Source organism: Penaeus vannamei, chromosome 3 (genome assembly GCF_042767895.1).
Source record: "Penaeus vannamei isolate JL-2024 chromosome 3, ASM4276789v1, whole genome shotgun sequence".
Classification (NCBI taxonomy): Eukaryota; Metazoa; Arthropoda; class Malacostraca; order Decapoda; family Penaeidae; genus Penaeus; species Penaeus vannamei.
The window spans coordinates 36,517,878-36,527,877 of NC_091551.1; the positions used below are offsets into that span (position 1 = coordinate 36,517,878).

General features: G+C 38.2%; 2 protein-coding genes across 2 annotated transcripts in view; both read right to left on the reverse strand.

Annotated features, from left to right (window-relative positions):
* Positions 1 to 1,910, reverse strand: part of LOC113829134 (protein FAM32A-like) — a 65,976-nt gene extending 64,066 nt beyond the window's left edge. The window contains exon 1 of the mRNA XM_070144876.1: positions 1,717 to 1,910. Within this exon, the coding sequence (XP_070000977.1) occupies positions 1,717 to 1,790 (74 nt within the window). The 5' untranslated portion in view covers positions 1,791 to 1,910. The remainder of the gene's footprint in view (positions 1 to 1,716) is intronic.
* A 3,835-nt stretch (positions 1,911 to 5,745) lies between these two features.
* The window catches only part of LOC113812421 (proteoglycan 4), a gene marked incomplete in the record, with an annotated part of 162,282 nt that continues 158,027 nt past the window's right edge, over positions 5,746 to 10,000 (reverse strand). Inside the window, 2 exon segments of the mRNA XM_070144833.1 lie at positions 5,746 to 7,196; positions 7,376 to 9,683. Coding sequence (XP_070000934.1) covers positions 6,895 to 7,196; positions 7,376 to 9,683 — 2,610 coding nt within the window.

Consider the following 10,000-nt stretch of genomic DNA (forward strand, 5'->3'; position numbering starts at 1 on the left):
TTTCTTGCTTTCTCAAGCGACCCCGTAGATGGCGAGACTGGAGCTTGCTAGGTCAAGTGATGTACAGTTACCATAGCAGCAGTGTCATTCACGTACTGTACTGGTTGCAATCCTTGGCATGAGGGTATTGGCCACGAACTCGACTTAATATTTCCTGAGAGAAATAATTTTTTTTACGGTATCTGATTCTGTAACTTCCGTAAAACCATATTCAAAGAAATTGAAATTAACTGAAAATAAAAGGATATAAAAGAGATTACACGAATGAAAAGGTTTTTTCATATAAATCATAAATCATTATAAGACAAACAATTTATCTCTTACTTTTAAACATTCTTCTCTTGATATTGTATTATGTGATCATTATTTTAGCTTCATAAAATCATATATATGCAAATGGGTAGGACTATATTTAATTCAGTGATGTTCATTTGTTTTGATAGCGTGTCAGAGTGTAGGGGTTGCTAATCGGAAGTGTGTGTCACTGCTTAAGAGGCACTGTATATGAATACACAGTATATGAAAACAGAAGGAAATATTGTGCTTTGTAAAGATCTTAGGGTAGATTTCTTTACTTTTCTGCCATCTTGATGCGACGCTAGCTTGTCAGTTGTTTTGAAAAATGAACTCAAACTGTAACCAACTGCCAATGAAATTAACTCAACCCTCTACTTGTCCACAAGTTATCTCTCTCCGAGATTGTTAGTGGGAATACTTGTTTATTGCTTTTAAAACCCGAGCATGTATATGTTGTGTGTTATTTTGACTTTTCTACACTCTCCAAGGAATGTTAGGAATTGCACTTCATCGAAAGACACTAATACATGTCTGGCATCACTGGACAAGTCTTGCCAGCCAATCCAAGCATTTTCAGCAAAGAACAGTACAGTTCTTGGCCAATCGGCAAGAATTCTTGCCCAAGCATACCCCTACTTAAAACGCCTTAAGTTTCTATTACTAAAGCCACCCAAGACTGTAGAGTATTTTTCTTGCGCGGGGAAAGCTACATTTTTTCTTGTGCGGAAAACATCATTTTGTCCACATTTGCGTGGATGGATCTGCGGACGGATGGTGAAACAAGTGCGTACAAAGGTCAAAAAAATTTAATGCGCAGAGGATGATTAAAAAAGAACTAAGCGTGTGCTGAAAGTTATGCGAGAACTACATTTGCGCTGACAGAATTTGACCAAATAATTTTTGAGTGGGGAATGCGTTCTCCATGCAGATCAAACAACCTAGAAAGCCACCTATAGGAATCCATAAGCATTGCCATATAAACCAAAACCTTCCTATCCCAGGGTTAGCAGTTCTGCAGCATTATTCCTACATATATAGACTAGAGGGTGAGAGGAATCCATCAATACCAACATCATTGTGATCAGTTATGCGAAAGAATTCTGAAAAAAGCCTATTTGGAGCCCTCTTCTCTAATAAATGTAGATTGGTATTTACTTGCATCATATTTTCAATTCACAATTTTTGACATTTTGACGATTTCTCATGCCGTCCTAAACTATTTGGATCAATATCGACATTTGGCTACTTTGATTTACGACTTTATTTTGAAAAGAAACTCCCTGAAGATCCGTATACTGAGTCACAGCCAATTATAACTGAGGCGTAATCAATAAAAATAAATTTGTTCAATACACAATTCCCTCCATAGAAATGTTCGGAAATAGGAGTCAAGTTACACCAGATCCCTTATCCACTCACTTCTTCATTCCTGAATCATCTACTCCCTTCAACTTGAGAGAGCCCTTGGCTGCGAAATACTCATCAGAAGGCATGGCGAAGCTATAGGCAGATTTGTTTCCTTTCGTGTCGTTCCTACGTCAGGTAAACAAGGCGACACTTGGCGTTGCACAAGGAAGGGCATGTGGCGAAAATGGTTCTTTATTGCGTATAGGCAACTTTTCCGCGAGGGATCGGGTTCGTTTCATGACGCGGCTCATAGATGGCGCGGGAGATTTTTTTTTTTTTTTACTATATACAGATCATTATATATGTGCAGTTGCGTACAGAAGTTTAGTGATGCCTGGGACCAATTGTTTGATCGTATGCCCCAGACTCAAGCATAAGGCCTAAGCACTGAGTAATATTAAGAAAAAGGGAGCTATTTTGAATATGTAAAGGATGTAACATGAAATAAACATTTTGTTCGATTTAAATATAAGATTCAAAATCATTGTTTTATTTTCCTCTCTGAATGGATGCCCCCCTCTCAAACCAGAGGCACGGGGGGGGGGGGCATGCTCTTCTCTCTGCAATCTGATTGGCCACCCCGTGTACCCTCCAATGGTCATTGACTCGTCGTAATGGCCCCCTGTACAAATAATCTGGTGTGTGTATGTGCGTTTGTGTGTGTGTGTATGTGTGTGTGCTTGTGTATGTGTGTGTATTTGTGTTGATGTGCGTGTGTGTGTGTGTGTGTATGTGTGCGTGTGCATGTGCTTGTGTGTGTTTATGTGCTTGTGTGTGTATCTGTATGCATACATGCATGTATGTGTGTGTGTGTGTGCGTGTGTGTGTGTGTGTGTGTGAGTGTGAGTCAGTCTCATTGTGTGTGCTTGGAACAGAAAATAAACAAAATACACACACATATGAATAATGTTCATATACATAAAAATAAATAAAGGGTGTATATATATATATATATATATATATATATATATATATATATATATATATGCACATATATGTGTGTGTGTGTGTATATAACTGTAGGCTTGGCTAATACATTTATGTGCAAGCCCGACAGGCGTTGACGTCAAGCAGAATGGTAGAATGGAGGTGCGTGAGGCGATTATCTTTAAGCTTTAATTCATTTCGTGAGAGTCAAGTACAAAGGTGAGTCTATCGAGGATGCAGTATGGACAATAGTGGTCTGTCTGAAGTGAGGTGCAAATTCTTTCTGTCTGTTTTATATGCCGAATACAGGCGACGGTTTTTATACATGTCTAAGGCGAAGGGAGAAAGGTCTTAAGACAATATATTAGATGGGAAAAAAATGTATTGGACGTCGGCAGAGAAGCCTGTATGGCATCTTTTGCTTTGTGTAATCACTATTATAAGATCATCATCGTTATCGTTGTGGTTATCATTATTATCATTACAGTTACTGCTATCGTTTTTTGTTAATGCTGCTTTTATTGCTATCGTATCATTATCATATTATTTGCAAATCATTATCGATCATTCATTATTGTTTTCGTCATTATTATCATTATTATCATAATCATCATTATCATTACCATTATTAATGTTATCATTATCATTATCAGTATAAGTGTCATTGTCATTGTTAATCGTAATCATTATTATCATGATTATTGTCATCCCCATCATTAAAATCATCAATATTATTATTGTTATTATTATAGCTATGATTATCATTATCATAGTTATTGTAATTGCCACTATTATTATTATTATTTATATTATTATCAATAATAATAATATTATCATTATTATTATTATCACATCATTATCATCATTATCATTATCATTATCATTATCATTATCATCATCATCATTATTGTCATACAGGTCTACAAAAAATATTGCAATAGATGTAAAAAGATAATAGATATTTTAGGGAAGCCCATTTTCGAATAAAGATTCATTCCCACCCAGTGGCATATATATTTTTCCTTTTTATTTGCAACTGAAGTCCCATTTTCAGGAAAAAAAATAAAGTACTATATTTATCATATATAACAATATCATAAAATGAAAAATGATGAGTAGAAACTCATGTAATTATTTAGATACTGAAGAAACTAAAGCAAATTTGAAAAACAAGAGAAAAGTAAATCATATCGGTTTACATAATTTCCGTGCAACAGGAACAACGAAGCGAAGGATAAGAAAACACACGAATATGCCGAAGGCCTTTTCGCTATTGTTTCGTCAGGGCATACAGCTAAAATAACAGCCATCCAGATATTATTATCGTTGATATTTTTTTCTCTGTTATCACTTCATTACTATTATCATTATTATTTTCATCACTATTATCATTATTATTAATATTGTAATTATTATCGTTATTAATATCAAGATCACCATTGTCAGTATTATTGTTGATGTTGTTATTATTATCTTTATCATCATCATCATCATTGTCGTCATCATTATTATATCATCAATTATAATAGCAATAATATTATTATTGTTATCATTATTATCATTACTGCTGTGTTGTTCTTCATTATTCTTTTTCCATTTTTTATATCTTATCATTAGTATCAATGTTGTTATCGTTTTCATTATTTCTATCTTTGCAGTAATCGTAATAACTATGATAACATTAATACCAGTATTATAATACATTACAATTACTATTACCATAATTCTTTTAATTTATTTTTCATGAATCTTTTCATCTCATTTCTTATGCAGTGTACTGTATATGAATTTTCATTCCTACGCACACAGTTTTATAAAGGAAACATATCCGATTGAAAATATATATTTACATGGCAATTAAATTAATGTATTGTGGACATGCAGTGGTGTGCAGAAATCTGGTGATACCCAGGGCCAAATCTTTGAGGGTATGCCCACAAGACACGCAAATTTATATTAGATTTAAGTATATACTTCAAAATCACTGTCTTACTTCCCTCTCTAATTGGATGTTCCCCCTTCGCCACCCCCTCTGCATGCTAATGTGCATATGTGAAGGATTGCAAAACATAATGATAATAATCATTCATATTTTCTTTCTCTGAGACAGTGTAATTCTCGCACTAAAGAGGTAAACAGAAGAGAAAATTATGTAATTATAAGAATTACCATGTACTGTACAGATATGCTGTAATGATGTTGATATACTCATATATCATGTTGATATCCACGGTTTATGCAAATATGTGTACATAAGCATACATTCGCTATTTATATTTCTTAATTGCCCACCTTTCTCTCTCACGCGTGTCTATCTATTACGATATACGTCTATTATTCGAAAAGACAATGCGACGTTGATAACATGGGCCTTGTATCAACTTGTATCAAGTAAAGTCAAAAAACAAATAAAAAGAACAGGACTCGCACATCCACATGTAAGTATGGTCGAAGACACTGGTTTTTCTCACAAAAATTGAAGGTCAAATACAAATGCACAGAAACACATGACATGCAGGTATATGCAGGTATTCTCCCTGCTCTTCACAGACACAGACACACATTTGTACAAGTATATTCATATTGTATGTTTCTTAAACAGCTTGGTATTTTATCTACCCACTTCACGTTCATCCTTTTACGTGCCTTTCCCTTTTTCACATCAAAGATACAATATGTCCAACTTCCAAAACGGTTATTCACATTTATATTTACTTCACAGATGTGGAGCATAAACAAGACAATTATTCTTCCTTGTACCATCATATCAATTTCACATTATAAATCAACAAAGATTTACTTTCCCTAAAATGGTTTGATATATTAGTGGAAAGTCAATCCTAATCTAAATTGGTCTTCATTACCATCAAATATTTGTAGATATATATAAAAGAATTTAATATTGAAATCAACTGACACGAGCTTAGTCTGGTAGTTATAGCAGTATAATCTTTATTGTAATTGTTTGCTAACATGTCTATCATACAAATGTATAACTGATGATAACACATTATTTCATACTTCTATCTATTATTACTTTGTTATTTTTACCATTTGCAAAATCACTACTTTTTGTAATCATAAAATAAATAAAAAATGGATAGTAAAATACTATTGTATATTATCCTTTATTACTTATTTGAATACAATAGTTGATACACTTTACACAGGCTTGTGCGGAACCAATGACACATCACAATAATATAGGAAGCAAATGAAATATACATTCCTCTTAACTGGGTACTGGTGAGAATTTCTTCAGAAACAACTGCCGGAATTCGGAAAAGAAACTTAATTTTGCGGTTTCACTTCCAACATTCAATAAATAAGTAATGCCTGGGGATTGACAAATTGTAATTCCATATAAAAAGAAAAGTATTGTTTATTTAGCAATATGGAATGGAGAAGTCTTGGAAAAAAGGCACTTCATAATCAGCAACTGCTTTATATATTTTTTTGAACGTATGCCTTGTATCCACACTGATCACATCCATGTTCCTAACCACAGTGACAAAAAAGCTTTACAATGGTATCTGTAATTACATTACAATTAGTTATATATAAAACTGGTGCCTTAATTGACTTGTTGCTACAAGCCTGAGTGGGCATGGGGCCAAGTACAAAAGTCTGAAGCAGTGGAAATACCGGAATGCAACAAGGGAAAACTAGCACCTCACATTAATATTCTGATGGCTATTTACAAATATTAACTTTTAACTTAAAGCTTTCTTTTTTTTCTGTAATATTTTAATGAAATATATTGTGAACTGCATGAATTACATATCTTATGATCTAAATATTATGGACATCAATGCACCTAGGCATAATCAAGTTTCATCACTCAAGTCCAAAAAGTTACAGCTCTCAAGAAAATGTAATAAAAAATAAATAAAAAATTAAAGAAGAAATAATGATTTCCTTAACTAATGTGAATGGTAGATTATATCAAACTCTTCGGAACCATAAGTAAGACAGTCCTTACCATTGTACGTTCATGTAATGTACATTTATTAGTTAAGCAAGAATATCAGCTCCTAATATTAGCATTTGGGTGACTATACATAAGCTAGGATCCAAATATAGTCGCACTTCACCATAAGCCTGACTATCAATGTCACTGGAGCAATCAATCAGACTAGCACATCTCTCACATTGTCAAATTAAGACACACTTGGACCCTAAGACTGAAAATGCAAAATGTCAAAAAAGTAACTCAAATGTAACATTTCAAAAATGTTTATGCATTTTTCAGCAACACCTCTCTCAATGATCTCCATTTACTATCACTTCTGTGGTTTCTGTTGTCACTACCACTTGTTCAGAGGTTGTCATGGTCTGGGAGCTTTCTGTGATGACCTTCTCTGATGATGCCTTCATGATGTCTTCTACAGCACACTTCTCAATCACCTCTACGCTAGTTTCCTCATCAGCAATTTTGTTTTCTCCATTCACTACAGGCTCACTGGTCTCTAGTACTGTTGCTTCAGACTTTTCTGCTTTCGTGGCTGCCGTCTTGGTTCCAGCAGTTTTAGTTTTGCTGACTAAGGTCTTCTTCACTGCAACTCCTGTATCAAAGAAAAATCATTACAATCCAATTAATCTATTTACAATTTCTGATATTCATGACAGAAAAAGTGAAAATTAATTCAAATTGTGGAAGAATATTTTTTAAAATATAAAGAAAGGAACTGATGAAGAATAAGCATCAGTTCATAATGCAGGGGGGAAAAATATGGGATCTTACCTGCAGTCTTGGTTGCAGCAGATTTTGTTGTTGTAGACGTTCTTGCCTTGGTGGTGGCATCCAAACGTGATGTGGTCTTGCTTTCAGTTGTAGATGACTTGGCTGCTGCTGCTGTTCTACTGACAGTGGGTCGAGTGGTGGTGGTAGTTCCTGGCTTAGAGGCAGGTCGAGTTGTGGAAAGGATTCGGTTTGTGGTGTTCTTAGTCTCCTTTTCAGCAGCTGGGCGTGTGGTTGAAGTCTTGCTTGCTGTTTGTGTTAAAGGTCTACGTGCAGTTGTTGTCGTCCTTGTGGCAGACCCATTAACTAGTTTACCAGCATCAGGCTTATCTGCAGTCTTGGTGGGAGCTGTCTTCTTAACAGTGGATGTTGTGGTAGTTCTAGCAGCAGGAGTTGGACGTGCAGAACCTGGCCTGGGTGCACCTGTTGTTGGTCGGGTGGCTGGGGCTTTAGTGGTGGTGCTGGTGGTTGTAGCTGGTTTTTCAGCTGGCTTTTTGGCAAGTGGCTTGGTGGCTGCCGGCCTAGTAGCACCAGCAGTGCCAGTTGCTGGTCTTGTGGCAGTCGGTCTGGCAGAAGCAGGCCTTGCTGTTCCTGGTTTGGTGGCAGTGGGTTTATCTGCTGCAGGCTTGGTAAGGGCCACTCTTGGAGAAGGCTTTGGTGAAGCAGTTTTCTCTGTAGCTTTGGGGGTTGGAGTCTTAGAAATGGGAGTCCTAGTGGGTGTGGCTTTGCCAGGTGTTGGTCTGGCTGGTGTGGCCCTACCTGGGGTAGGCTTCTTGTCTGGTGTGGCTTTTGTTGCTGGAGCTTTAGTGGTCTTAGCAGGAGTCCTTGCTTTAGGTGTAGGAGCTCCTTCTTTACCAGTTTTGGGTGCTGCCTTTGCTGGCACTGCCGCAGCTGGTGCTGGAGTTTCCACTTTCTCTGGTGTGGGTTCTGAAGGAAGTTTGTCTTCAACAGGAGCAGGTGTAGGTTCAACTGGAGCAGGTGTGGGCTCGACTGGAACTGGAGTGGGCTCGACTGGGGCAGGTGTGGGCTCGACTGGGGCAGGTGTGGGCTCGACTGGGGCTGGTGTGGGCTCGACTGGGGCTGGTGTGGGCTCGACTGGGGCTGGTGTGGGCTCGACTGGGGCTGGTGTGGGCTCGACTGGGGCAGGTGTGGGCTCGACTGGTGCAGGTGTGGGCTCGACTGGGGCAGGTGTGGGCTCGACTGGGGCAGGTGTGGGCTCGACTGGGGCAGGTGTGGGCTCGACTGGGGCAGGTGTGGGCTCCTCTTGAGCTGGGGTAACCTCAACTGGGCTGATAAGTTCTTCAACTGGGGCAGGTGAGGACTCCACTGGGGTAAGTGGTGATTCTACAGCAGGAGAGACAACTTCCTGTCCAAGGAGGTCAGCAGTGTCTGGCTCTGAAACAGGAGTACTTTCATCAACGAAAACTGACACAGGCACCTCTGCCACTGGTTCTACTGCTTTTTCTGGCACAAATGTAATATCAGATGGTTGCTGCATATCTGCATTTATCTGACCTGTCTCATGTTCAGGAATGATGAACTGTGTTTCAGAACCAGCAATGTCAACTGGAGATGGAGGTGCAACCACCTCAACAGTTGACTGCGCATGGACAATTTCTACTGGTGAGTCCTGGGCCACCTGAGAGGATTCTTCCTCAACCTGTCCATTTGCAATGCCACTGAAGTTCACAAGGTCTACAGGTGCCTGCAGCGAAGGCTCCAAGCTGCTAGGCTCAGGTGAGGAGCTTACATACACACTGAATGGACCCGATGGCTGCTCCATTGCACCTGTGAGTGAGTCCTGATTTTGGTTGATGGCAAAGTTTGTGCCAAAGTTCTCCTCAGGAGTGTTGAGTTCAACTGATGTAACAAAACCTTCAACAGACCTTGGGCTTCCAGGGACACGAGGACTCACTGAACCATGAGGACTGGATGGCTGCTCGAAGTTACCTTCCATCAAATCTGGAACTTTGTCCATAGAGGTTTGCATCAAGTCAAGAGTCCTTGCAGAGCTTTCAAAACCAATTGTCCCCTCATCTACACTGGCTTGAAGAATATCAGGGGGATTTTCCATAACAGGTGGCTGATCAGCTTCGTATGGAGAAGGAATTTTTTCTGAATACACCTCTCCTGTGACCTGGTCCTGAGGTGCAGCTTCCATAGGACTTGTGAGCAAATTTTCATAAGATGGGGACTTCTGGGCTGCTGTTACAATGCTCTCATCATCAATCACTGCATCAACACTCTGAGGAGTTTCACTAGGAAGGGCTACAGGAGCTGTTGGACCACCAGGCACAAGAACATCTTCACCCTGAAAAGTACAATAATGCTTAAAAAATGCTGCTTTATTGCAGGGGGAAAAAAAAAACCCTCAATCTCAATCCTGATCCATCTGAAGTGCATAAGAAACAAGAATCCAAATTCTAAGCTTTGTAACTACTGTTCAGTCTACATTTGTTTTTCTCATTGTTCTATGTTACATTTACTAACGCTATCATTCACCTTCCTAGCTGTTCATTAGTATCACACTATTCTTTCTAATCTTGAATATCTATTACAGCAACCATAATGGAGGGGGGGGGGGGGATTAACAAATCCTACCATATTACCAATAAACTAACTTCAACA